Source organism: Pteropus medius, unplaced genomic scaffold (assembly GCF_902729225.1).
Source record: "Pteropus medius unplaced genomic scaffold, Ma_sr-lr_union100, whole genome shotgun sequence".
NCBI classification, from domain to species: domain Eukaryota; kingdom Metazoa; phylum Chordata; class Mammalia; order Chiroptera; family Pteropodidae; genus Pteropus; species Pteropus medius.
Window position 1 is genome coordinate 932,320 of NW_024355990.1, and position 27,734 is coordinate 960,053.

General features: G+C 54.9%; 2 protein-coding genes and 2 pseudogenes across 2 annotated transcripts in view; 3 read left to right on the plus strand and 1 right to left on the minus strand.

Moving 5' to 3' along the window:
- The window catches only part of TSPAN10 (tetraspanin 10), a 4,864-nt gene extending 2,291 nt beyond the window's left edge, over window positions 1-2,573 (minus strand). The window contains exons 1-2 of the mRNA XM_039859475.1: window positions 2,348-2,573; window positions 362-936 (exon numbers count right to left, since the gene is read on the minus strand). Coding sequence (XP_039715409.1) covers window positions 362-936; window positions 2,348-2,383 — 611 coding nt within the window. The 5' untranslated portion in view covers window positions 2,384-2,573. The remainder of the gene's footprint in view (window positions 1-361; window positions 937-2,347) is intronic.
- Window positions 2,574-2,852: 279 nt separating this feature from the next.
- On the plus strand, window positions 2,853-2,973 carry LOC120600469 (uncharacterized; annotated as a pseudogene).
- Window positions 2,974-5,785: 2,812 nt separating this feature from the next.
- LOC120600511 (uncharacterized) lies at window positions 5,786-5,904 on the plus strand (annotated as a pseudogene).
- Window positions 5,905-7,709: 1,805 nt separating this feature from the next.
- The window catches only part of NPLOC4 (NPL4 homolog, ubiquitin recognition factor), a 45,328-nt gene continuing 25,303 nt past the window's right edge, over window positions 7,710-27,734 (plus strand). The window contains exons 1-9 of the mRNA XM_039859728.1: window positions 7,710-7,875; window positions 10,664-10,744; window positions 13,886-13,998; window positions 18,500-18,676; window positions 20,465-20,513; window positions 21,214-21,308; window positions 22,932-23,055; window positions 23,976-24,155; window positions 26,825-26,911. Coding sequence (XP_039715662.1) covers window positions 7,861-7,875; window positions 10,664-10,744; window positions 13,886-13,998; window positions 18,500-18,676; window positions 20,465-20,513; window positions 21,214-21,308; window positions 22,932-23,055; window positions 23,976-24,155; window positions 26,825-26,911 — 921 coding nt within the window. The 5' untranslated portion in view covers window positions 7,710-7,860. The remainder of the gene's footprint in view (window positions 7,876-10,663; window positions 10,745-13,885; window positions 13,999-18,499; window positions 18,677-20,464; window positions 20,514-21,213; window positions 21,309-22,931; window positions 23,056-23,975; window positions 24,156-26,824; window positions 26,912-27,734) is intronic.

The following is a 27,734-nucleotide window of genomic DNA, read 5'->3' on the forward strand; positions in this document are numbered from 1 at the left end:
GCACACGCACCTACGTGGACACGTGCACACACCGCAAAAGGAGACTGTCCTGAATTAACCTGAAAGCTATTCGCATTTGACATTGAGGTGTTTTGTATGGTGTCCTTACCTAAAACCCCAAATTGGCATTCTACGTCTGCTGGCTGACGTGGCCCCTTCTCCGCGAGAGCCCCTGCATGCTCCCCTGGCCTGTGCGTAAGTGTGGGTGTGTGTGCGAGTGTGTATGTGTGCGCGAGTGTGTGTGTGCGCGAGTGTGTGTGTGCGCGCGAGTGCGGGTGTGCGCGCGAGTGCGTGTGTGCGCGAGTGTGTATGTGTGCGCGCGTGCGCGCGTGGCCCTCCTCCCCTGGGCGGCAGGACTCACAGGTTGTGCTGCCAGTCCTGGTAGGAGGCGGCCCCGCAGCACCGCAGCCCAAGCTGCACCTGGTCGACGAGGAAGTGCAGGTCGGGGTCGTCTTGGTACCGGGTGATGGCCAAGCGTAGGGCGTGCTCCAGGCCGTCCTGCAGTGGGCCCCAGAGGGCCACCACCAGGGCCCCCGCCACGGCCTCCAGCACCAGAAAGGCGAGGAGGCCCCCGGAGAAGCAGCGCAGCAGGAAGGTGTTCTCGCAGAGGGCGCCCAGGCAGCCCGCCAGGCTCACTGCGCTGACCGCCAGCCCCACCAGCAGCAGCCCCAGCATGGGGTCTGCGGGCAGGGGGCCCCCCCAGCTACTCCCCAGAGACCCCTTGACGGCCAGGCCCCAGAGCCCAATGGCCAGGGCCAGCAGGCCAAGCAGAGAGAAGAGGAAGTTGGACAGAAAAGTCAGACACTTGAGGCAGCTGGTTCCCAGGGGAAGGGAGGGGCCCGGGCCTGCCGCCCATCCCACCTGCAGGGCTGGGCCCAGGGGGCTTGACGTGAGTGGGCTGCTCCCGGAGCAGGGTGGCTCCTGGCCCCCAGCGTCCTGCAGAGAGAGGAGGAACAGGGAAGTCTCACCCGGGTGACTTGTGGGGTAACTGCGCCCTGCCAGTCCGCGGTGGCTACTGAGCGGGCGTCTGTGGGAACCCGTGCTCCGTGAGCACACGCCTCTCCCTGTTCCCAGCTCACCCATGTGATGAAAGGTGTGCTCACGAGGGGACTTCTCCACCCGGGCCCGGGGTGCGGGCCCGCCAGATCAGGCAACCACCCTTTCTGCCTCCCCCTTTGAAATTGGCCCCAATGTCCCAGGATCCACTCAGTCACCCCCACTATCTGAGTGCAGATGCTGTGCTGGGTCCACGGCAGCGAGGCACAGGCCAGGAGACCAGGGCCCTGTGGGACGCATGGCCTTCCAAGGGGCCCTGCCTTGCCCTATGGCAGGATATTTAGCCAAGCCCAGGGGGTCCTGGCCATACCAAGGGGAAGAGTAAAGGGGTCCTAAATGTTGGGGGACCCATCCCCTCTCTCCCGGTCCCCCCATAGAGGAGTGGCTCATCGATTGGTGAGGTTTGGAGAAGCTGCTAAGCCTGTTCGACTTGGCCCTTAATAAACCATCTGTTTCAGATCCGCCCTCGCCCACACCCCACCCTGCACCCACAGGTAGAGGCAAGAAGGACTTCCAGTCTCTCCCCGCAGAGAGAGGAGCAGCCTGCCCGCGCTCGCCCTTGCTGGGAGACCTGCAGGCACCCAGCTCTGCAGCGATGCAGTTGGGCTGCGAGGAGAAGCAGGAAACTGTGCCCTGTGCCTGCAGGGGTCCCGCTCCAGTCCAAGCTGCCAGAAAGAAGCTGTCCCTCCCCCCTGCACCCATCTGCTCGGCGTCGATGCTTTGTTGATTCTGAACTCAGAGCAGAGAAGAGGGGGCTATTTATCAGCCCCCCAGAACCCCAAAATCAGCAGGAGCCAAAGGACAGGCTGCTGGTGCCAGGTTGGAGGGCTGGAGCTTCTGGAGACCATGGTCACAGGCCAAAGGGTCATCTTGCAGCTCCATGGCCGGCGGGGAGGACATTAGCCTTCAGCCCCTCCTGAATCTTGAGCCAGAGGTCACCCCCAGTTCTGCAGGGACTTCAGACTGGGCCTGGGGCTGGCACTGGGCCGAGTAACGGGAGCAGCAGGGGGGGCCCAGGAGATGAGAGGGCCGAGGAGGCTGGGGGTGGGTGGAGGGGGATGGGAGGACCTGAGGGAAGCCTGGTGGGCCTGGTGGGCACCTTCCTCTGGCACGTGCTTTCCTGGGGGCATGGACACACCCCGTGCTCAAACACAGGGCAAATCTGAACAGGGTGCTGGGTGAGGTTAAGTGTTTGATTAGTAAAACCCCACCCCCATCTTAGCAGCTCCTATGGGCTTTGGGGCTGGGGACACCTCTGACCCTCAGTGAGGCCACCAGGGCGCTGGCTTACCTGAGACAGCAGGGGGCTCCTTTCCCCCTCTTCCATCCTCCACCTAGACGGGTGCACTGGTCCCCTGCACAGCCTCTCTGGCTGGGACACCAGGGCTGGTGTGCCGTGTCCCTGGCCACTCCGGGAGCCAGGAGCTCAGAGCCGGCTGAGCTGTGAGCCGCATCAGGATGCTGCGGTCACTGTGGGATCATGTGAAGAGTCACATTTTAGGGCTTAGGACACCCCCCGCGTGTCAGATGCAGACGAGCTCTCTGCTTGAGCTGGAATCTCGGCCCCGCCTTGTGCATGCCCTGAAACTCTGTGCAGGCACCGTGTGGGTGGCGCTGTGAGGGTGCTGGCCCCAGGCCGTCGCTCCAGAACTCCAGTGTGGGCCTCGTTCCAGCAGGTTCCGTGGCTGCTCCATCATCTCTCCCAGGGACACGGGCCCCTGTGGTCCCCAGTGACCCGCCTGCAGCTAAATGCCCGTTTACTCCCCCCATTTACTCCCTATAAGAATGAGATGCCAGTCTACGGCCACCCCCACCCCTGGACATGCCTAATCTCGTCTGATCCCGGAAGCTAAGCAGGGTCGGGCCTGGTTAGTACTTGGATGGGAGACCACTTAGGAAGACCAGGTGTGGTAGGCGTTAAAAAAAAAGAGAGAGACATTATCCACTGGCCAGATCACATCCTTCCTGGTACAAGGTGCCCTCTGAGCTTCTCCGGGTAGGACTTTGTCGTGGTCACCACTGTGCCCAGTGCCTGAAGGACCCGGGCCATACAGCCTCCATGCAGACAGGTGTTCTTGAGGCTCTGACTCTGCGGTGTCCTGTCCCCTCTCCTCGGCCTGGAGAGCAGACCCCCGCCCACCCCCGACTCTGCCAGGCCTGGGGGACTCGCTGGCTGCGCCTCCGTGGTCCTGCCTGTGACGCCTGTGAGGTTGTGAGGTGTCTGTCAAAGCTGTGGTTGGCTTCCGGGGCCCTCTGGACTCTGGAGGTTGCGGACGGCAGAGACTGCGAGGCCCGCGTTGTGCACGTGTTTCCACGGCAGAGGAAGGGGACCTCCCGGGCCGTGTCTGTCTCCCGCTCCGGTCTGTGCTCCTTGGCTCCCCCTGCTTGGCGCTCGGTCCCCCGCCTCGCTTCCTCGCTTCCCCCACCATATTGCAGTCCAGCCACGTGGGTTGCGTGCTGGCCCCAAAAGGCCCGGCACTCCGGCACTCCGGTGGCCCTGACCTCTGGGCCTGCAATCTCCCTGTGTCCAGTCCCAGACCACCTCCTGCGGCGGGGGAGCAGGGGGTGCGGGGGGGTGAGTGGCCCCCCCCGGGGGGATCACTTCCGGATCACTTCTCATCCTATTCTAATGCGATCAGTTTACCTCCTTTAGTTTAGTGGTCACCTGTGTTTTGGCTCCGTGACCCCTTGCTGGCCTTCCACCCAGCTGAGCCCCGCCTAAGTTCCCCACCTGCCACCTTCAGGACTGGGAGCTGAGTAAGTGGTTGTTGTTTAAAGCCATTAAATGTTGGGAGGCTTTATTCCACAGCATTATTGTGACAACAGATGACTGAGATAAGGTTTATTACACGTTAGGGACTGCTCTGAGCCGGGGCCACACGGCACAGCAGACACCTGCCGATGCCGTGGTCAGGAGCCCGCGTCCTAGCATGCAGAGTCGTACCGTAAGCAAGTCGGTGCACGCACGCTATTTCACAGGCTCGGAGGGTCACTCACGAAGCCAGCAAAGGAGGACCAATGGTAGGAGCGTGGTGGCCAGGGAGGGCCTCATCGTCAGAAGCCATCTGGCTCCCAGCGGCAACCCCAAAAGAATGGAACACGGGGACTCAAGCCAATGCACGGACATGCATGCTCACAGCAGCTCTATTCACACTCACCAAAAGGCAAAACGACCCGATGTCCCTCCGTGAAGAAGGGGTGACACCGTGGGGCCCGTCCGTGCCGGGAGCACTACTTGACCATAGGAAGGGAGGCGCCGCCGCCCGCCGCCACGTGGACGGACCATGCTCGGTGGGGGAAGCGACCCCAAGGTCCACGCAGTGCATGGTCCCGTTTATGTACAACACTCAGAACAGGTGCAGTCATGGTGACAGAATGCAGGCTGACGGTTCCTGGGGGGCTGGGGGAGGAAGCTGGGAATGATGGGGAGGGAGCTGGGGGGCAACTGCTGAATGGGTGTGGGTTTCCTTTTGGAGCCTCGAGGTGGTTGCACAATATCGGGAATGCACTAAATGCCACTCACCTTTTCAACAGTTAATTGTATGAGAAGTAAATTTCAATCGCAATTAAAAAAAAAAGAGGACCGCTGAGAAGAAGGGCCGAGGGGTGACGGAGTGGCCGCCAGCGACCTCGCTCAGCTGGAGCCAGGACTCCGAGACGCCCCAGGGTGCTCTCAGGGGCCCAGGTCTGCAGAGGAAGCAGCACTGGGTGGAGGGCGAAGGTAACTGTCAGGTGGTCACAACGAGTGTCTCAGTGATCCCGTGAGGAGCTCCAGGGCTGCGATGTCCTGCAGAGTTGTCCCAGATTGGGACAAGGAGCTGGGCCTTACTAGCCACCGACCATTATGGAGCATGGCTGCCTGGGGGAGGGGCGGTGACCGGTGGTGAGGGCAGTCCCCAGAGGGAATGCAGCCCGGTACCTCCGGCTGCCCGCAGGCTCGGCCTCATTCCTGAGTGTGGATGGATGCTGTCACACGTGGGAAGAGTGTGCAGGCCCCTGTGAAGTTTGAAAGGTGGTTGTTTTAGGATTTTGCTCTGAGTGAGATGGGGCAGTGATGGGTGCTGGGTGAAGGAGCATCGTGACTGACTCATGCTTTAGAAGGACGGACCTCTCGGACTGCTGTGCTGTGGGCAGGGGCCAGGGCGAGGGTGCCCGCTGGAGATTAGACCTTGTGCGTTCAAATTGCCACGTCTTCCCCCAGGGTGACACCCAAGCCTCATCGGTGATTTCACCTGGCTCCAAAGCCAGGCTCTGGGGGTGCCGGCGGTCATCTCTCCCACTCCACCTCTGTCCTGTCCTTACACTGGGATGAAACAATAGTCACTGTCACGATCGTGGGCTGAACTGTGTTCCCCCCAATTCACCTGCTCAAGTCCCAGCCCAAGTACCTCAGAATGTGACTTGGAGACGGGCCTTTTAAGAGGTCACAAACCTCAAATGAGGCCATGAGGGTGGGCCCTACTCCAACATCCTTACAAGAGGAGGAAACTGGGACCCAGAGAGAGACACCAGGGGCTTCGGTGAAGACACAAGACACAGGAAGCAGGCAGCCGCCTGCAAGCTGAGGAGAGAGGCCTCGAAAGAAACCGAATCGGCCGTCACCTTGATGTCGGACTTCCAGCCAGCAGACTGTGAGACAGTAAAGCTAAGCCACCCAGTCTGTGGCATTTTGCTATGGCAGCCCCAGGAAACTCATGCAACTAATATAACTTAAAAAAATCAGTGTATTGTCTACGGCCACGCCACCCTGAACATGCCCGATCCCATCTGATCGTGGAAGCTAAGCAGGGTCAGGCCTGGTTAGTACTTGGATGGGAGACCACCTAGGAAGACCAGGTGCTGTAGGCGTAAAAGAAAAAAAAATCAGTGTATTGCCTTCACAGTAACATAATGGAGATGAAAAGTAAGGGATGTATGTGATAGAGTGGCATGTCTGTCGTCATGCAACGCTCGAACATGACGGCGCTGGGAGACTCAGGGAGAAGACGTAGCCTGGCCCTTCTGTAGAAGCACTGTGTTTGGTTACAAGACAAGCGAAAAGATCAGAGGCCATTCTGTACAAGAACAGGACTGAGGAAGAGCAGGGAGACGCGTCAGCAAAATAAAAACCAGTCCGACCGCCCTTTAGGCAACCCTATTCGATCTTCCCGCGATGCTTGTCCTGGATGCAGCCGCCTCTCGGCCCTTGCTGCCACCACGGTCTGACCTCTGGACTATCGTATCGGCCTTGTCAAGGGTGTTCCTGCTTCTCCTCCTGCCCCCTCCCTGCTGTCCATGCTCCCTTCAGCCTCCAGAAGAATCCTCCGACATACGGAGACCCTGCCCCCTGCACTCTCGCCTCCAAAGGCTTCTTAACACTCAGGATAGAATGCAAGGCCTTGGCACGTCTGACCAGTTCTTCCTGACCCAGCCCGCCCCTGCCCGCCCCTGCCCACCCCTGCCCGCAGTGTTGTTCTTGAGCACGTCAGCCCTTCTCGGGCTCCTGGACCTCTGCACATGCTTCCCCGTCCTCTTCCACTCTCCCGTCAGACACTTGCGTGGACCACTTCACCTGGGACCTGCTCAAATCTCATCTCCTCAGAGAGTTCCTTCCAACCTTTTTATTTAAAATAGCCTCTATCACCCTCCATCCCCTCTCCAGCTTCCATCTCCCGTCTGCATGGCCCTCTCACTGCTGACACATGTATTCATATGCTGATCTGCTTGTAATCTGTCTTCCCCTGGTGGGTCCCCCCAGGACAGGGCACTGGCTTCTTTCTGCTCTGTCCCCAGCATTAGAGAGCCATGCTACACAGAAAGTAGACACTGAGGTTAAGGAACAGAATGTGTCACAAACAGCAACACTGCAACAATAGTAACAAAATCAGTGAAATTCAGAGGTGGGGATGGGAGGAAAGTTGCCTAACTTTCTTCAGCACAGGAGTTAAATAAATACATTCTGAAGTTGAACGAGGGGGTTAAAAAACAGGTTTTAAGAGGTTTTCATGACTCTTTCACAATCATAGGCAAGCTCGGTTACAAACTATGCAGAGCCCAGTGTAAAAGGAAAAGGCGGAGCTCTTTGTTGAAAATTATTAACCATTTTCGAACAGTGACAGCAGAACCCTGAACCCAGCATGAGGCCCGTTCAGCAGCAGGGGTGCCCCCTCCCCCGCCCCGCCCCAGGCGGCTCTGGTGGCGCATTTCAGAACATTATATCTCTGTGCTAGAGAAACGTCGATCTAAAATACAATCGAAATTCGGTTTTTTTCCTCTTATGTTAGATTCAGGGACAAATTTTCTTTTTCGATAACTTGAAGGCAGGACGTCACCTGCGTGCAATCACTTTTCTCTATTTGTATGTAACTAACGCGATGTCTGCAACGCCATATTCTCCAGTCATAACCCGCCAACGGTTATTTCTGCTTCCCTTCGGACTTTCCTATGTTGCTTGGGTTCCGACAGCGAGCCTGTGTCATTAATGAAGCCACCTTTCAAAGGGTTCGCTCCCCACGTGGCCAGGTCCGGGGTCAGGGCCCCGCGCCCGGCGGCGGGAAAGGGGCGCGGCCGCGCCGGGCGCGGGGCCGCCGTGCGCATGCGCGGCCGTTGCCGCGGCCGGAACCTGGTTTCGGGGCTGCGCGGCCGGGGGAGCGCATTAGGCGAGGCACCGGACGTCGCTGCTGTGGCGGCCGGGCGGCGAAGCTGGAGCGGCGGTGGCGGCGGCGGCGGGAGGCCGGGGCCGGGGCTGAGGCCGGGGCTACGAGGCCCGCGGGGCGGCAGGCGGCGGCGGCCCGGGGCTCGAGCCCGGAGGCGGGAGCGGCCGCCATGGCCGAGAGCATCGTGAGTGGGGCGGCCGGGCGGGAGCGGGCGCCGGCATGAGGCAGCAGATTTGCCGGCGCGGCCTGCGGGAGGCCCCCGCGGCCCGTCTGCCCTGCGCGCCGGGCTCCCCGCCCGAGGGGCCCCTCCGTCGCGTCCCCGCCGCGCCGACCGCCACCGCGGGCAGGGGAAGCGGCCGGGCCGGGCCTTCGCCCGCCGTCTCCCGTGGCGCGGCGGCGGGCCGGGCGTCCGTTAAGGGGCTCGGTCCTTTCGTCCCCTCCTGCGGGCCCGTCCCGCCCCTCAGCGCCGTGTCACGACGCAGACCGGGGCCTCGCAGACCCCTCCCCGCGGGAGGGGACCCTGCAGCCGGGCCGTCTGGCTCCTCGGCGGCGGGGAGTGGACGGCCAGCCCCCCGTCTCTCCGGGAGCGTGGTCAAAGGCCGGTTTCACTTTTTACCGGACTGAGGACTTGGCACGCTCCTTTTTTTTCTTTACCCCTTAAGGGGAAAAAAAAAAAAAGTCAGAGAATTTTAAAAAGTCGGTCGCGCGTTGACTTGTGGAAAGTTCCCCCTCAAAAGGAAACGTGGCAGGAAAAGAAAGAATCAGACCGGTTGGACAGAAGAACTTTGGTTCCCATTAAGGAGAATTTGGGATTCCCCGGGCCGGCGGGGGCCCTGCGCGTTCCCTGGGCGTCCCGCACGCCCGGGTCCGCCTCTCGGGGTGCTCCAGCTCCGTGGGAGGCGTCCCGGTCCTGGCTCCGCCCCTCTCAGCTCTCCCCTGGGGCCGGAGCGGTGGCTGGTGGCTGCTGGCTCCTCCGTGCTTCCCGACCCGGACGTGGCCCAGGAGAAACTGGGCTTCTTTTAAAATAAGATTCACGAATCGTTGGCGACTTCTAAAAATAGGTTAAGAATGAGCACTCAAATCTGCTGTCAGACTTTCTCTTCACTTTAATATTTTTAACCGAATTAAAGTCACCGTGGGCAAGAGAGTCGTTTCAGACAAGACGGTTTTTCTCCTAGTGTGTATTATAAGGCTCGCCACGGAGATTGTGAGGAATTAAAACAGATCCTTCATCTGAAATTGGTTTCAAAAAGGTTTTTTTTCCCCCAAATATAGACGTCTACTCATTTCTGTGGGTGTAACTGATCATTATCTCACCGATTATTGGACCCTCCCAGGAAGTATTCCGGGCTCATTTTCTTATAAATAGAGAAACCTAAGTTACCAAGAGGCCGCGTGTCCTCGTTGCCCGGTCTGTCTCTTGTGGATTTTATCTTGTAGCCTATGTCAGAGACCCAGCCAGAACGTCCTCAGAACGAGCCACGTTGTCTGTTGGAGTTAGGTGCTGGGCTTAGCTTGGGAACCTGGACTGCCGCGCTCTGTTGTAGATGATCAAGTAGAATGCTCTTAAGTCTAGAATGCTCCTGAAACGTGTAAACCTGATCTTCAGCTCCTCAGGGAGTGGAGTGTCATGCTTTTGTTCCCGAGGGAACAATCTGAGGACAGTCACAGAATCTTGTACAGAGAAACAGCTCTTCACTTCCTAACGTGCCTGTGTTGGAGACATTTCAGAAACAAATAGGTGGGAGTAGTTACCGAATGCCTGTGCTGCATACCGTGAGAATGTTTTTCTAGTGTTGAATCGGAGTGGAGTGTACTAGAAATCAAAGGTCGAAAGCATCTGTATTTGCACTCTGCACTGATGAGGGTGAAGGTTAACATGTAGTTAAGAAGCAAAGAGATAGAGAATATTTTATGCTGTTAACGATTGGAATTTCATGATTGTCCAAAACAAAATCTTAAAAATTGAGAATATGGGAGCAAAACCTTTTTAGTCAAGTGAAAGCCATTAGAAAATGAGAAAGTCAAGCTATTTTAGGAATATCTAGATTATTCTTCATTTGTTTGATAAAAGCAGACAGTAGATTGAAAGCCGTCGTGGCATTTTGTGTGTCAGTGAAAATCCTTTTTCAAAAACGGCGGCTCGTGATGTTTTTCATCTGTATAGTGTTGTTTTAAATACAGTGCACGGCGCAGTAATTGCTGAGAGGAGCACCCGTGAGTCCTTTCTGGCACATTCCTGTCTGTCTGTCCTCCCGCCCCTCAGGTGGAGGGAGCATCGTCTGTCTGGTTTGTGGCAGGGCCGCCCCATGCCCCTTGTGCAGTTGGCCAGGCGTGCTAACTCACCTTCAGAAGGGCTTCGATCAACGTGAAAACAACTCCTGGGGAGTCATGTTTTGTCCGGTCGTCTTCCAGGCCTGTCAGCAGTTTCAGGCTTGCCAGGAATATATTTTCTTAAAATCCTGCTATGCTTTACCACAGTGTTAAATACCTTTCTTTTTGAAAGTCTTTTTATTAAAAGTAAATAACAAATTAGAGGATTTCCTATGATTCTTTTAAGTCACTCTAATGTCTGTGTATAGGTCCTGGAACAAAGCGAAATTTTTAAAGAACCCAGTCATTCGTAATTCATGGTAGGGAGTCCCCCGCTCCCCTTTTTATTTTTAAATCTGAAGAGAAAAAAAGTGTTTCAGGTATACACTTTATAAATAGTGGTTAAAAATTGAAGCTCTGTTTCCGAGTGAAACAATGAGAATCAGGGCAGGACCCCTAGTACGCCGTTCCACACGTCAGTGATCTCGGGCCTCTGCTTCATTCTCTAGAAGCAGTGGGGTGGGCGTTGCCAGGGGAAGGGTGAGCTTTGGCTTTAAGTTTCAGTGACCCAGGTGATGAGAGGCTGCAGATGTTGGTCTCGGTTCTAGACCAGGACCTTTCTAGTTTGCATAGTAACCATCTTGTTTCCTTCACGACAGATCATTCGTGTTCAGTCCCCGGATGGGGTGAAGCGGATCACGGCAACAAAGAGAGAGACAGCTGCGACGTTCCTGAAGAAGGTGCCTGGGGCTCTGGGCCTTTACCTCGAGAGTCTTCGTCTCTCACTGTTATTCCCTGCTTCTGTGTCTTTTCTCTCTTCCTCCTTTCCCGGTTCCGCTTGCTCCCAAGTTCAGTAATTACACATCAGGATTCTCTCAGGTGTGGACGTAAAGTTTTGAAGATTTCAGTCATGCTTTTGTGAGGCTCCGCTAAGGTTTTTTTTTAAACCTCCCAGCGCCTTAGACAGATTTCTGTCTTTAGACACAACTCACAAAGCTCACAGAAGTAGTAATTTTCCCAGGAGTACTGTAAAAAAACCGAATATATATTTCTTTATCTCCCCAAAGTGGGAAACAGCAGATGTGAAGTGTGGTCTGTGGTTATCCTGTCTGAGAATGTCTCTGCGTCTCCGTCCTGATGGAAGCAGAGAGCTCTGGTTGTCTGGTCCTAGGGAGTCACCTTGACCCAAAGGGCTGGCCGACACAGCACCCTGCCCGTTTTGGAAGCTGCTTTCCATGCAGAAGTCTTGTGGTAGCTTTGCTACAGCTAACAATCCTGGTGAACCATTTCTCGTTCTTGGTGATGGCTTGCAGTGCTTTGTCTACAGGAAAACATTGTTTTGCAGAATTGATGAAGTGACAGAATTTGTTAATTTCCATTTATATCTAAATTGTTTCACTGAAGAGTCAAAGCCATTGTTTTTAGTCTTCAGTCTTAACTTTGTTTGCACTTGGGGATACAAATTTCATGGTTTTAATTTCCTAATGCTTTATTTTAGGATGAATGCCACTTTTAGCTTGGGGGAAAAAATCACACGGTATCACACACTTAACTAGTACACGTGGTGTAAAATCTTTGTCTTAAAGACCATTTCTCATACACTTTCAGAATTTTAGGATGACAAGGTGATTAGTTTTAGTCCGTTTTTTTAAGTCAGTAGAAAATAGTACATAGAGTTGATTATTAAATCAACTCCTTTTCTTTACAGTGAGTAAACACTAGGTTTTATCAATAAATTTCACATTAAAGGGTAAGTCGGTCCCCGGTGAGAGGCAGCAGGTGGAGGAGGGCACACGCCGTGGGTGGGGCTCGGGGCCACTGCTCCACCGTCGTCTCTGCCAGGGTCCTTGGCGGTTCCGTGGTCGATCCGCGTGCACAGAGTTGTCCTCACGCTGCCTGCTCCGGTGTTTCCTCGGGCCGGGGTTTCTGTCTTTAGCCTGAAGAGTGTCCGTGAGCAGTTACTGCAGTGGCAGCCGCGGTGACAGCTCCCTCAGGTTTGGGTGACCCCAGATCGTTTTCATTCTCCCCTTGTGTTTGAAGGGAGGTTTCACCAGACGCAGAGCGCTGAGTTGACAGATTTTTGCTCCTCCCCCTTCCCACACTTTCAGGATGTCATTCCACTGTCCCTGGCCCCACCCGTGCCTGGGGCCTGCGGCCGATGTGCTTAGGGAGTTTTCCTTTTCCTTTTCCTTTTTCTTTTTTTCTTTTCTTTTCTTTTCTTTCTTTTCTCTTTTTTTTTCTTTATTCTACTTTGGGTTTGCTGAACTTGTAGGATTTGTTCTATGTTTTTCATCAAATTTGAAGTTTTGGCCATTTTTTCTTCAACTATTTTTCAGTCCAATCCTTGTTCTCTCCTGAGGATCATTTGACACGGTCCCTGGGGTTCCTAGGGCTCCGGTCATTTTTCTTTCAAATCTCCGTCTTCAGGCTGCGTGGTTTCTATTAACCTACCTTCGGGTTAGCCGGCGCCTCTGCAAGCCCCCTTCTGCTGACGCGCTCACCCAGCGAACTTTCCGTTCAGTTGCTGTGCTGATTTTCAGTCGTAGAATTTCCACTGGGGTTTTCTCCGTTTGCCAAGCTTTCTCGTGTCTTCGTCTGTCCAACTGCTCCGCTGAGCCCTGAGTGTCCAGCTTCGGCTCTCGCCTCTCCTGGCCGCAGACTCAGTAATGCCTGCCTGACACCTCCACGGGGGGCTCGGCAGCCACCGCGTCCCAGTGCCGAGCGGAAGGCCTGATTTCACTAAAGTCTTCTTCCTTTGGTCTCTCACGGTTTCCTTACAGGTGTCGCCTGCAAACAGGCGTCCACCCAGTTCTCCAGCTGCATTCTAGCACCACTCTGCTGTCCTTCCTGTCCCTCACTCCTTTCTGTCCCTTCATCCTGCCGGTCAGCAAGGACTGCTGGCTAATGCCAGCTAGGTCCTCCCTCTGCGCCACCGTCCTGGCCTCGCCCGAGCCCCGTCTCCTCTGGGCGGTCCTGGCCCCGCTGCTTCCTCTTCCCAGCTGCAGCAGCGTGGCCATGAGAAGTAGGGCGGGGGGCCCGGCAGGCCCTGCCCATGGCTCCCGGGCTGGAAAGCGGACTCCCCACAGCCGGCGTGGTCCTGTCTCCCTTGCCAGTCTCGTCCCGTCCCGCTTCCCTCCTGCCTGCTGGGCACCGGCCTCACCGGCCTCTCTCAGCCCTTCCTTCCCCCAGGGCTGCGTACGCGGCGCATGGCGGGCTCACTCTGCTTCCGGCCTCTGCTCCGCGGGCTCTTCGGAGAGGCTGTCCCTGTCCTCCCGCCCGGGGTGACTGCTCCCGTGCCTCTGCTTCCTTTCCTGCTGCCGGGCTCGTCTCAGCCTGTGGTTTCCGTCTTTGTCGACTGCGTGTGGTGGTGAGATCCTCGATGGCAGGGACCTTGCCTATTCTTAGTCACTGTTCTGAGCACCGGCGTGTAGGCAGTGCGCAGGCCCGCTTGCTCCGGGGAGGGAGTGGGTGGCCGGCTGAGCCCAGGGCCTGTGCGGTGGGCACCATTACTGAGTCGGAGGCATCTTCGACGCTTCATCCTCCTGTTAGGTTTCAAAATTGGAATTGGGATTTTATAATCGATTTTAAAAGTAGAAATTACATTTTCCTGATATGGTCATGACTCTTCCTTTCAGTCTCTTAAATGTGTCATACAGTCTTATTTACCCAAAGCTTTGCTGCTTTTTGGCCATTTTTTCTCATTTTACTTGTCTGTGTAAGCAGTACCAATTTCCTCACAAGAGAGCTAAATAACAAGAGAAACTTGGTTAATGAGCAGTTTCTAAACGGACTGCGTGTTTTAGGGATGTCTGACGTGTATGCGGTCGGAATATCGATATGCAAATACGCTATTAAACCTCTGTTGTTCGGGTTCGTTCCAGGTCGCAAAGGAGTTTGGCTTCCAGAATAATGGCTTCTCAGTTTACATCAATAGAAACAAGACCGGAGAGATAACAGCATCGTCCAACAAATCCCTCAACCTGCTGAAGATCAAGTAAGCGCCCACTGGCGGGGAGACGGGGCGGAGAGGGAGCGGCGACCCCGGTTATCCACCCGGGGTTGCTCGGTTCGCGCCTGTTTCCTCCTTGTGCCACTCTAATCACCGTCCCCTCTACTGACTGAGATGCCGGCGACCAGATTTCTCGCCAGGTGTTCAGCGGTCCCCCTGAGTCTGCAGTTACTGTTGTGTCGATAAGATTGACTTGCAGAATTCTGAGATGTGTGTCACTGAGGATGTTGTGGCCTCGGGCTGTGTGTGCAGCTGCACCCTCAGCTGCTTCTCTGCAGAGAAGGGCCTAGAATGGAACTCTGCCGAGGTCCGCCCTGGGGCCTGACCTGCGCGGCGGGTAGGTGGCAGGAATGTTGCCCACGCTGCGTCTCTTGCTGGCGAGACCCTGGAGTGCCATAGAGTTGATCAGTAATGTCAGGAGGGGCGTCTAGGATGCAAAGGCCTCCGACTGCTTTTGCGGTTTAGTTGGAACACAGTCCCGTCCGTTCTTTTATGTTTTCTTACGCTCTCAGGGGCCAAGCTGAGTGGTGATAGACTGTGGCCTGCAAAGCTGAAAACATTCACCATTTGGCCCTTTACAGAAGACGTTTGCTGACTCCTCTCTGACGTGTGTGGGCGCGCCTGCTCGTGGATGAGTGAGCTGAGCCCCAGTGTGGGCTCCTCAGGGAGCGGGCGGGAGCGCTCCCGGGAAGGGGCCACTGGCTGCGGGGCGGCCTGGGCCAAGCGGTTGAGCTGGGCTCTGTGGGCAGCTGGCCGTGTGCCTGTTCACCGGTTAGAGGAGTAGGGCCATTGCGGCCGTTTTTGTGATCATTTTTATTCACAAATAGTATAACTAGGGGGAGAACGCGCAGTTACCGTGTTCACTTATCTGTTCTTCGGCAGATGTTTGTGGGGCACCTGCCAGTTGCCTGCGCCTGTCGTCAGATGAAGCCTTTTGTTCGTTCATGTCCGTTTCCAGGGTGGGCGAGGTGTAGCTTTCCTCCTATCTTCGAAAGGGTTTTTGACCTGTGAATCACTTCTGAGTGTTGTGTGGGATTCACACTCCGCCACACTGACCGTGTGCCTGGGGAAGTCGCTTAACCTCACTGGGCCTTACCACCCTTGTCTGCAGAGGGGTGTAGCTCCTCCCTCTCGTGGCTGCACGGTGCCTGCACGTGGTGAGCACTGAAGAGATGACAGCCGTGTTTTTAGAACTGTTCTCATAGCTGGACACAAGAAAGGGAGGCTACAGACGGAAACGCTTGTGAGACAGAAGCATCGGACTGGAGTGTTGTCACACCAGTCCTGGACCAGAGGTGTGGGACAGCTCGGCCATCCTGAGGTGGCGCCTGGAGCGGATCTTTCCAATGACAGTCACGATGCTTACTGACCAGTGTGGGTCTAAACTTGAGGGCTCCCTGCTGTCACTGCTCAGTGACCGAACCGTGTCTCCTCTACTGTGTCTTTGCTCGCTTTGAGCTCTGTGTCGACCGCGGTCCCCTGGCTCCTGGCTCTGTCGTCACAGGTCTGTTGTTCACCGGTAGGTGGGTGATCTTCTCCCGCTCTGGCTGCTTTTAAGACCTTCTGTTCGTCTTGGGAGCCGCCGTTTCCGTTACCTGACCAGCGTGGATCGCTGCCTGCTTGGCTGGTTGTTTAATCCTCCCTGAGGCAAATCGTGTTTTCTGTATTTGCAGCTCAGGTCTGGAAAAGCTGCGGTCATGATCTCCTTAACTGCTACCTCTGCCCCACCCTCTTTTTTTCAGCGATCACGTCTTTCAGTTTGCGATGTTCTCTTTGATGCCTTTCGAAGCTGGCTGTTCGCTTCACTTGCTCACAGGGGCCGTGTTGCTCCGGGTTCCTTCCCGGCCTCCGCCGTGCTCTCACTCTGCTCACCAGGCTTCCAGTGGAGACCGCTGGCTCCTTGCAGGCGCTAACGCAGCCTGTCACACACACGGTGCTTCCCTCTTGGGTCCTGTGATGTCGGTGGTCTGTCTCTGTGAGTATTCAGGGTTCACGAGGACACCTGTCATCAGTGTCATTGGCTTTGCCCAGCCTGTCCGTATGAGGGAGGTTTGGGAAGAGCCACCCAGCCTGGCGCCCCGCTGTCCTGCATCTCCTAGTCCCCGCTGTCATCTTGGATAGCCTCTTTCTGCTCGTGCTGTTTTTCTATTCAATTTTCATTTAATGTTCTACACGTAAGTTTGTATCCCTATATCTTGTAATTCCAAATCTGAAGCCCTTGGCTGTCTGTTTTCTGTTGTCTCTGCCCACTCTTGCTCATAGTGGCTGCTCCTCTTGTACATTTGGTGACCTTTTCTTGAGAGTTTGTATTCGAGCAGACTTGGCCTTGGGGAGTCCTGAAGGGTCCCTGGCCAGTGGCTTTCTTTCCCAGAGGGCTTGTGTTTGCTTGTGCGGGCACAAGAGGGCGCCAGGGACCCAGCACTCCTTTGAGACAGGTCCCGTCTTTGGGCTTCCCTAACCAAGTTGCAGTCTCAGTCGGGCAGAGCTGGCGTCGGTCACAGATCGGACGTGACTTTTTTCCTGCTCTGCAGTGGACGAGACAGGGTTCCTCGTTGGTTCCTCTTTTGAGCTGGGCCGTGTCCCTGCTCAGGACATCCTCAGACATCGTGCTGTGTGGGGAGTTGCGGGTGCGGCGGTGCTTTGGGCTGGCAGGCTCGAGACCGTGTCACCGTTGTCCAGAGAACAGTGTGGGAGCCAGGCTCGGGCTTCCTGTGTGGGTTCGCCGCCGCTCTGTGGGAGCTTCTCCTGGTTTGGGGGCCTTGGTGATTCCTCCCTTTCTCTAGAGCTCACCAGCGAGTTTGAGAACACATTTGTTAAGGCTGACGCAGCAGCCGAGCCCAGGATTCCAGAGCCGGAGGGGTTTCGTAGTATCTCATCCGCTGCTAGAAACAAGTCTCCAGTTACTATTTGGCAGTTTTATCGCCCCTACGTGACGGACGGAAGAAGAGCAGAGAACAGATGTGCTGGAGAGTGCAGCCCAGCAGCCTCTCCGCTCCTCGTCAGTGTGAGCGTGCTGGCTGAGCGCTGCGCGGGCCGTCCTCGCAGTCTCTGTCTCCTGCGTGTTTCTTGTCGACAGCAGGTATTTACCGGGTGGTGGTGCTGCAGCTCTTCCTCCGAGACAGGTCTTGCCTTTTCGTGTTGCAGGCCGTGCCTGGTCGTGCAGGGACCCACAGCGCTTCTGCAGGCTGCCCGTGGGTGGCAGATGTGGGTTTATTCTCAGGTCGGCTGTGTGGTTCAGGTCCAGCAACACGCAGTGGGGGTCTGATCAAGGGGGGAATATAATTTACGTCGAAGATGATAGAAAACCAAATATTGGTGTATAAAATGTGAGTTACGGCAGCCTTTTTGAAAACAATGCATCAGTGGCTTTAAAAACACACAAAACTCCTTCGGTCCAACAGGGCCACCACCTTGCAGAAGGGAAACCGTGTGGCTGCCTGTCTTTGGGCATTTCCTCAAGTGGTGTTCTCAGTGGCAGGAAGCCACAGAGGCGCATGCGCCCGTCCGTGTAGGAGCAGCAGAGTAAATCACGAGGAAGCATCACTGGGGAACGTTGTGCGGCCGTTAAAAGCGACAATTAGATGTAGACTGTGTTCGGAGGGATTTCGTGAGGTATTGTTGCATAACAAAAGCAAATGCAAAAGTGTGTTTTTGATGATCTCATTTTGTCAAGCAGTGCTGTACGTGTCTCCACATCTGTCCGTATGCATGTGCGTCTATGGACATAGAGAAAGGAGTGGAAGGGTCTGTCGAGCAATAAAACGTTGGGGAGATGAGTAGAGGACTGAGGACCGATCAAGGGAAAGCGGGGGGCCAGCAAAGAATGGGGGGGCAGGAGCGCACGCAGACTGGGTCTGTGTTGCGACTGCGCAGCTGAGCCTTGAACAGCGTGGGTCTGAGCTGCGCAGGTCCACGGACATGCAGATATTTTTTAATAAATACACGATTGGCACTGTAAATTAGGGGATAGAAAACAGATTTTTGATCCACAGTTGAGAGTCCGCGGATAGAGAGGTCTGACTGCGTACGTGGGTCTGCACACAGGGCTGGAGCACCCGCAGGTTTGGGTGTCCAGGGGGTCCTGGAGCCAGCTACCCACAGATACTGAGCACAACTGTAGTTGAGCTTTGGAGGAGTCAAAAGTTACCTGCATATTTTGACTGTGGGGGTTGGCATCCCAACCCCCACATCGTTCAGGGGTCAGCTGTCTATTCATCACGTGAAACTGGGAGGTGTATGGATGAATCTCAGATGCTGAACACAGGTGTTCGGGAGATTGAATCGCAGCGAGAGGGAGTCTGTTGCTGCCCTCTGTAACGCTGGGCACACAGGACACATGCGAAGAGAGAATTTAGGTCTCTTAAAAGTGGAAACGTCGTTATTTAGGCTTTTGGGATGGCTGGCGGTTGCTTTTTGCAGATGTCAGTGTCATGTCCAAGCTGATCTCTGCAGCTCAGGCCTCCACTTATGTTTGTCACTTGAACAGGCATGGCGACTTGTTGTTCCTATTTCCCTCGAGCCTTGCCGGACCATCATCTGAGATGGAGACGTCCACCCCGCCGGGCTTGAAGGCCCTGGGCGCGCCCACTGTGGTGGAAGATGAGATCGACCAGTACCTCAGCAGGCAGGACGGCAAGATCTACAGGAGCCGTGACCCGCAGCTGTAAGTGCACCGGGGCTCCGACAGGGGTGTGTGTGTGTGTGTGTGTGTGTGTGCGTAACACCACGCCTGTAGGGGAGGGATCTGCTGGAGGAGTGTGAGTGGTGAGTTTGAGCATGTAATGTCAGATTAAATTTCACTTCAAGTTATTTCTTGTTGTTTGAATTTCAAAGTATGTTCCATGTGAACTTTAAAAGTTTTCAAATATTTGGAACTAAGAGATTTGAAAGAAAGGAGGAAGGTTCTTACACCAAGTCTTGACCATGCTGTGTCCCTGGAGACATTTGACTGCCATGTGGCAGAGGGGGCCTTAGAAAGTGTGCTGGGCAGGAGGAGGGGCGAGTAGAGGGGTGACACTTGCACCGTCCTCGTTCACGTTGCCTCGTTTAGGGATGGCGGAGCGGTCTCAGCACTGCGCACATGTACCCTCCCATTCTTTGGGTGACCGTCTTGTTGCTGGAGACAGCGCCCCATTGACTGTTCACTTTCCCCTGGGATCATGGAAACGCCGGTGCCGTGCACGCTGCTTTAGGTTTCTGCAGTTCTTCTTAAGGAAACTGGTTAGACACGTCTGAGTTTACACGCAGTGACGGGGAGCAGTCCAAGCGAGGGCCGCTTGTCCGCAGCGTAGTCTTTGTAACCGCATCGCTCCACGCACACGACGGGTGCGACACTGAGGAGCTGCGGTCTCAGACGCCACGGTAGCAGCTTCTCCGCCTTGGATTGGAGAGCCAGAGCGGTGATCAGCTGCTGGTGGCACGGAGCCTCATCCTGCACGCCGCTTCCGTTTGCCTTTCCTCCTGGGGCTGGTGGCAGCCCCTCACCCCATCTCTGCCTTCGAGGCGTCATTAGGAATCTTAGAGCAGGGGTCTCCAACACCCGGGCTGCAGACCGGTACCAGTCGATGGCCCATCAGGAACCAGGTCGCCCAGCAGGAGGTGAGCGGCAGGTGAGCGAGCGAAGCTTCCTCTGTATCTGCAGCCGCTCCCCAGCGCCGGCATCACCGCCTCAGCTCCACCTCAGACCGTCAGGCCTTAGGTTCTCATAGGAGCACCCGTCCCTGGTGCCAGAAAGGTCAGGGTCCGCTGCTTTGGAGGGTGCTCGTGTGCGCGCATGTGCTGACCTGTTGTCCGAGCCGTGAGAGCCTGCCTGTTAGAGACAGGCCATTGCCAGAAACGCAGAACTCGCACGCAGCAGAGAGTCCGACCTCATTTAGAGGGTGATCTGGTTCAATCCAGAGGGACCGCCAGTTGGCCTTCCCGCCACCCAGCACCAGCCACGTCACCTGAGCTCATCGCCACAGTTGTACCGTATGTGTGGAGCTTCCCAGGTTTCTCTGACTGAATGACTGAAACCCACAGAGCCAAGCGTCCCTTATATGCTTTTTCCAAGACGTGCCTGAAATGGGTGTTTTCCAAACTTGAGGTATTTACGTGCCTCTCTCAGGGTTTTTGCCGTATCTGCGAATCACCTTTCTTAGTATTTGCTTAATATTTCAATTTAAATTGACTTTAAACTCTGTTTTTAGTTAGTGTCATTTTAAGCAGTTAACATCGTGAAATCACAGGTTTGATATGCCGCTGAGCTTTTCCTAAAACACGTCAGAACTAACTGAACTATGAAGACATTCTCCACGTACCATCTACAGTGATTTCACTGGGGCAGAGAAGCGATTATATTAAGTATGACGCGCACTGTAAATATCCAAAAAAAAAAAAAAAACGCCGGGAGGCAGCAGGAGGACAGACGTACTAACTGCTGTGTGTTTCTTTTGCCCTGTGCTCTTCTTAGATGCCGACACGGCCCTTTGGGGAAGTGCGTGCACTGCGTCCCTCTAGAGGTGAGTCTCGTGGGGAGAGCTGCCGGGCTGCGTGGCGCTGCTTTCCACAGCTGTCGGGGGCCTTTTCTAAGTCCCCGCACTTGGCCGAGGTGGAAGAACATTCCTGTTTATTGCCCTGGGCTTCGTGTTCCCACTTGTGCAAGCTGCACAAAGGACAGGCTTTATTTACGGGAGTGACCTTGGGGCGAGTTACGAATGGCTGAAGCATTTGTATCGCTGTGATAAAGGGGCTGCGTTTACAGCGGGCTCCCTGGACGATCCTTTTAAAACCTGACACAAAGCTGGGCCTGGCAGTCTTCACGCTCGTCGTTTTGATTTACTTTGCCTGAAACCTCACGTCTCCTCTGCTGGTTTGTCTGTGAGATTGAGAGTTGGCATAATAGTGCTGACTGCTAGCTGGGTAACGCTGACCTGGGCTGGCAGCCCACCCGATTTTCTTCACGAGGCCCCTCTTGCTTCATCTGGGGACTTTTTTTGCAAAATTTGCCTGATTTTTACTTGGCTTAGAGCAGTTTATGTTTAATAGAGATTCATTTTCACCTTGAAGAGCTAACTGGTACACAAAGAAAAAGTGGTTCTGACCTAGAATAAGTGAGCCCCAAGCCCACTGCCCTCCGTGGGGCCTGCACTCTCCCTGTGCCCGCCCCCCCGGACCCTGCGACTCCAGCAGGCACGTGACCTACTGACTGTGTGTTGGCAGCCATTCGATGAGGACTACCTAAACCATCTTGAACCGCCCGTGAAGCACATGTCCTTCCACGCCTACATCCGAAAGCTGACCGGAGGGGCTGACAAGTAAGCACCCTGAGCGCCGCAGGGAGGTTTGTGTTTTGTGTCTGACGGGTATCGCTGAAGCCACTAAACATGTGATTGAGAACAATGAAGGTCGAGGTCTGGGCACGAGGCATTCGAATTCGTGACTTTGGCCCTGATGGTAGAAAAGAGGCAGGTGGGTGGAGACTGGTGCCCTGCTGTCATCCACAGGGCCCAGAGTGTCGGGTAGATGCCAGGCTGGTGCTGGCCACTGAGCGGCTCCTGGGGCACCTCACTGGCCTTCCCCAGGTATGTGGTGCCCCGGCAGCTTAGTGGTGTGTGAAGGTAGGTGAATGAGGTAAGGCAGGTTGGTGGCCGGTTGCGTCTGGAGTCTGCGCCTTTCCTCTGCTTTTTGGAAAAACTGAACCCCCCGAGGTCACGTCGGACAGCCCCGTCAGCCTCATGCCACCGGGCCGCCCGTGCATCAGCCACGGCGTGGGTGAAGCCCTGGCATTGTCCCTCGCTGGCCTCGTGAGCCTCGGGAGGCTGCCTTCCCTTGAGCGCATGCTGGGACAGTGGCCAGAGAGGGGAGAACTGAGAGCACTCTGATTTCTGTTAAACCGCGTCAGGCGCTTGCCTGTGCGACCCCCCGGTGCCTGTGCGTTCACCTCCCCGGACGGTGAGGGACCCAATAACTGATTCTATAGTCCTGTCAGTGCAGCAGGAGGAGATGGCGGCTGGGCCCAAGTCAGCAACGCTTTGTGAAGAATGTCACGCTGGCCTGATGGTAGTTTTTCTCTGACAACCCGCAGACACCTTAAAATGACTTTTTAAAAAAGTTAGACCAATAGAAAAAAATCCTACCAGAAACCCATTCTTGCCTGTCGGTGAGGTGAGCTGTGGATCTCTGTGGACTAGGGAATGAGCAGAGATTCTTTGTGCTGAAATCCTTCAGCCTTGCATCTGGGTCAAGGGCCATGGTCTCCCATGGGGGCACATATGTGGCTGTCATTAACATGTGGATGTGGTGGCAGCCATTGCTCCCAGATGACATCGGACCTGCATGCCGTTGGCTTGGGAGGATAAGATTGAATTTTTGGACCATTTTGTGAATGGGAAAAGTGGCAGGGGGTGAAGTCACGTGTGCAGGTTCGCACCGAGTGCGAGCGGGGTCCAGGGCTGCCTCAGTGGCTGGCTTCTCACTGTCGTTTTTATTTTGGCCGAAAGCAGAGAGAAGGTCTCTTTGTCACATATCCTAATTAGGTTTTTCCTACGACTAAGAGTTTTTTCCAAACACCGAAGTATAAAGCTCATAATGAAGTGTTGCTGATAAATTAATGAAACTTAGAGCTGTTTCCCCTCAGGGGCATAGATTAGATCAGTGTTCAACAGTGTTCTTGAAAATCTTTGTGGATGTCAGTGACAGACAGTGAGAATGACAGCGGCGTTTACGGGGAAGTAGTTCTGTGTTTCTGCGCAGTCTCGGTGCACAGGACGGAAGCTGCAGCCCATCAGAAGGACGCGGCGCACTCCCTGCTGCCGCCACCGCGTGCTTAGCCCCTTTGAACTCCGCTCAGAGGTGTGAGATGTGTTAATGTTGTCGCCAGTCTCCTGCGAAACTCTTCACCATTGCAATATTTAATTAAGTTGCTTTTTCTTATTCAGGGGGAAGTTTGTCGCCCTTGAGAACATCAGTTGCAAGATTAAATCAGGGTGCGAGGGACACCTTCCGTGGCCTAACGGCATCTGTACTAAGTGCCAGCCGAGTGCCATCACGCTGAACAGACAGGTGAGATGTCCGCCGTGTCTGTCCAGACAGGAAAGCAGCTTTGTTTTCATGGCTGAGAAATGAGAATCTCCTTGGAGAGGAGCTGCCACTAGCAGAGGGCATTGCGTGTGGCGGATTCTCAGTACGTTGTCACCGATCGATTGACCCTTTGGCGGAAACTGTACACTCAAGACAGTGTTTGTAAGACTTGTAGCTCCTGCAGGCCCGGTATGGTGGGGGGACGGGAGGGAGCACATTAGTTTTCTCTTTTGTCGCCTTGTGCGAAGGCAGAATTTTACTGAGGACTGTTTAAAATGCTCGCTGGTTGTGACTCTGCCTTTTAAGAAACTGTGCCTCTGGAAGCTGGTACCAGAGCTGTCCTGGGACCAGCTCAGGGCAGCCGTCCAGGCAGGCTGTGAAGGGAGCTGGGCCGAAGGAGGATGGGGGCCAGGGAGGGCCGTGTGTGGCGGTTCCGTCGTTTCCGCCCCGCGGTCGGTCCTGCCCCCGAGTGTGGCTGCCTCGTCCCCCGCCGCTGGCAGCCCACGTTCGTCCCCTTAGAGTCCATCCCCCCATCTTCGTGACTCTTTGGAGACCTGTCTTCTTGTTCTTCGGCTCCCGTCCATCAGCTTTCTTGTTCTCTTTCGCTTTTTGATATGATTCTTTCCCCTAGAGATTTTGCAAACCTCCATTTTAGGTGAAATCCCAGTGACCTTAATATGAATTAATTTATCAAGGAATTCCATCCCAGCCCCACCTACTCACTAGAATCTGAGTGATCCTAAGGGCAGAGCACGGTCATAAACCGTGCGCGTGTGTGTGTGTGTGCGTATGTGTGCGCGCGTGTGAGAGCTAGGTAAAAGCTATTGATAAATGGTTTGTACTAGAAAAATAAACGGCTTTTGGTGAATGCCTTATGGGGCCCGTTGTTGTTAACTCTGTAGAAGTACCGACACGTGGACAACATCATGTTCGAGAACCACACGGTCGCTGACCGCTTCCTCGACTTCTGGCGGAGGACGGGGAGCCAGCATCTCGGGTACTTGTACGGGCGCTACACGGAGCACAAGGACATCCCTCTCGGCGTCAGGGCCGAGGTGGCGGCCATTTATGAGCCTCCTCAGGTGGGACCTGCGTTCCGGGGTCTTTGCATTTCTTTGTCGTGAAGGCTGTGTGGGTGCCGTTTCAGACTGCTTGTGCTTTTGCTTTGTGGTTTGCCCAGTCTCTGTCTGTCTCTACATGCGTGTGTGCGCACACACGATATTTGCTTTCTGAATAACTGGAGAGGAAGCCCATAGTCCCTACATACTTCAGTGTGTACTTCCAAAAAATAAGGACGTTTTCTTAACGTTTATCAACTTAAGGAACTTGAACGTTGACACAATATTTTTTTCTCTAACTTGCTGTCTGTATTCCACTTTTGTTAGTTGCCCCCAAAATGTCAAAATTGCTTCCTCCCGTCTCAGAATTCTGTATCTTCTCCACCCGTGCCTGCAGTCGGCTATTTCAGGAATGACGGAATGAGAATCCCAGAATTACTGTTCTCTGTCCCGCGCCGCGCGCACGGCCGCATGGGAACAACAGCAGCGGCCGCCGACTGCCGGTGTAGGACTGCGAATGGTGTCCGTTATCGCCGGGGTGCGGGGGGAGGAGCCATAGGGTATGTCACAGTAGGGACTAGCAGCGAGTTACTGTGCTTTACAGTCACTTGCAAGGTCCTTTCTATATGATTGTGCCACTAGCTTGTTACATACTTATGCCCATTAGTGTTACTTTGTTTTCGACATTTAGGGGTTGGTTTTATGTCTTGTGAACACATTAAATTCTAGTTGGCAGTTGACGGTGTCCATGCCGACGCGGGGGAGGTGCGCCCGTGTCTGTAGTTCACTGCGAGACAGAACAAGAGGGGACAGGCTGCGGGGTGATGGGGGGTGGGCAGGGCCTGGGAAGTGTTAATGGCTGAAGGCGCTGGGCACAGAGGCGTTCGCTGTAAAGTTCTTTAGATTTTTTTGTATATTTGAGATTTTTATACAAGAATATTGAAAAAGGAAAAAATATGCACATTTCTAAAGTCAGGTCTGCAAGCAAAGGTATTCCCCTTCATCCTCTTCCCTCCCCTGTGGGTAGCCCCACATGCAAGAATTTCTGGTTTGGACTTCTAAAGTGGGACTTTTTAAACGTAAGCAGATACTCACAGATAGCCGTACTGTTCTTGTCCTTTGTGTCTTTGGGTCTGTCTGTACTGTACTATACATGCCTTTGTCACCTGGCCATACTCTGGAGAGCATAGACCAGGGTCCGACAGTGCGGGCTCGAGCTCAGCGGCTGGGTGTAGGTCTGTGGCCGCGAGGCCAGCGTCTCCCCGCTGCGTTCACAGGTTTTGGCTAGTCCCGGCCCCACTGACGTTTGTGGATACAGATATAAGCCCTTGTGATGGATCCTTTCAAAGGAGACACGAGGTGGCAGTAGACACCCCACCAGAGGGAGCCCAGTCGCCTGATTCTCAGCCACTCAGTGTGCTCCAGTCCGGGGCTGCTGGCGGCAGCAGGAGCGGCACGCGTGCGGCTTGGTAGGGAGTCTCTCCCCTGAAGAGTTTCGACTGTGCTGTTAAGAGTATGATGGGACGAGAAGCCGGGCAGAAACCCCTGGCATCCAGATGACGAGCAGCACCGCCAGAGTCCCCGGTTTGGCGGTCCGAGATGTGAAACGTTGACCTCCGAAAACCTCTACCTCTTGAGAAGTTGAAGCTCATGCAGCCACGTGTTGTGAAAGCGGCTCTGCCCTCTGCCCCGGAGGTGTTGAGGGTCCGCAGCCGGGCGCCAGCGGCAGCATGCACTTCCTGTGTTGTTCTGCTAGAATCTGACTAGTTTACAGGATGGACCGGTCAGGAAGCTCGGTTCGGGCTTCCACTCACTGTCCTGTTTCTGCCACCGGGCAGGGCTTCTGCTCACCGGCTACTTATTGCCCATGGGTGTGCCCAGCCTGCGTCTCCCCGCGGGCAAAAGGTTGTGGCCAGCCCTGCCTACTGCGGGGTGTCGGGCTGTGTGCCAGCCAGCCAAACCGGAGCCAGCACTGCCCGCCAGCCAGCAGGGCGCCCACTTGAGGTGTCTTTTCGGTTGCTGAGGGCATATGTGTCTGTCCGTCTCACTCATACTTGGTTGTGGAGCTAAGCACTGCCCTGCAGGAGCTGCTCGCAAATGCCCCAGGGCTGTGCCCAGGGGACGGGGGCCACCTCACCTCACAGCTCTCATCTCGCCTGTCCAAGGGGGCTTGGGAACAAACTTCTTTCTCCAACCGAGGAACCTTAGAACCCGTGTAGAGAGCCTTCCTCAGTCCTGACCAATGCCACATGTGACACAGAACTGTCACCTAAGCCAGCCTGCGTCCCGCATCTCTGTTCTCTGAGTCTCTTTCATTAAATTAATTAACTAATTTTTTACGGTGACATTGGTTAACGAAATCCAGTAAGTTTCATCTGTACACTTTAACAGTAAGGCGTATATATGTTTACACTGTGTTCACCTCCCATAGTTAGATTTCTTTCTGTCACCACGTATTCTCCTGGAGTCTTGATGCAAAGCGCGAGGCAGCCTGAAAAGGGAAAAGCCCCGAGGGGCTAGCGCTGTGTTTTATCTGGTTGCTTTGAGCTTTTTCTGCTGCTGTCACTCTCCCTTTGGCAAGGGGGAGGCTAGTGTTTTTTGGTGACAACTGAGCCAAAAATGGAGTGGAGTAGCTGGGCTGCTTTTCCGAGCCCACTCCCCTAAACCCGCCTCTTCCTTTAATGCCCCGACAGATTGGTACACAGAACAGCTTGGAGCTCCTTGAAGACCCAAAAGCCGAGGTGGTAGATGAGATCGCTGCCAAACTTGGCCTGAGGAAGGTACCGGGGGCCCGGGGGCGGGGGGCTGGGCTCTGTGTCAGGGACATCCAGGTGGGCAGCATGGCTACGCCTTGTCTGGGGCTGAACTCGGCTGCAGAAGGTCAGACGCAGGCTGGCACGTTTGGAGGTCTCACTTGCATTTATTGGGTACCAGTAACGTTTATGTTTCTCTGATTCAAAGTAAAATGAGAGCATTTCCCTGAGCATAAAGAAAAAGGATTCCAGTGCAGGGGCCCTTACACTTGCATATGCCAGCTGTGCCTCTTGGGCACTGCTTCGGGGGGAAGGAAGAAGCAGTGGAAACAAGACCCCTTCTTCCTGCCCGGGGAGGGGCCTTGGGGCCAGGCCGTGTCCTGCCGCCTGGCCGCAGCACGTCGAGGGCGCGTGCTTTCTTCATGTGCCTTCAAGGCGCTCATCTTCTGCCTATGCGCCTGGAGCTTCGGGCTGCGGGGTTCGGGGTTCCCTTTTCAAGTATCATTGAATTTCCTGTTTATGGCTCAGGGGTCTGAGCATGTATCCTTCCTGGCTTTACTCGCAGTTAGAAGACAAGGAAGAATTTTCTTTCTGAGTCTGTCGACCTAGTCTCTCTCACATCTGCGGTGAAGTTCTCAGGAACTTTGAAGGTGGCTTCTGTGGCTACACGGTGAACTGTGAGCTTGAACACATCTTGGATGTTCACTGTTATAGCTGTGCAAGTTTTTATTCTCTACTTCCTAATCAGTTTAGACAGTGAAAAAGAAATTGCCTACGGCTAAAGGGGGGAAACTGGAAATGGACTAGCCTAGGAAGGTTCTAGAACAAAGTCACTCTACCATTCTAAGAA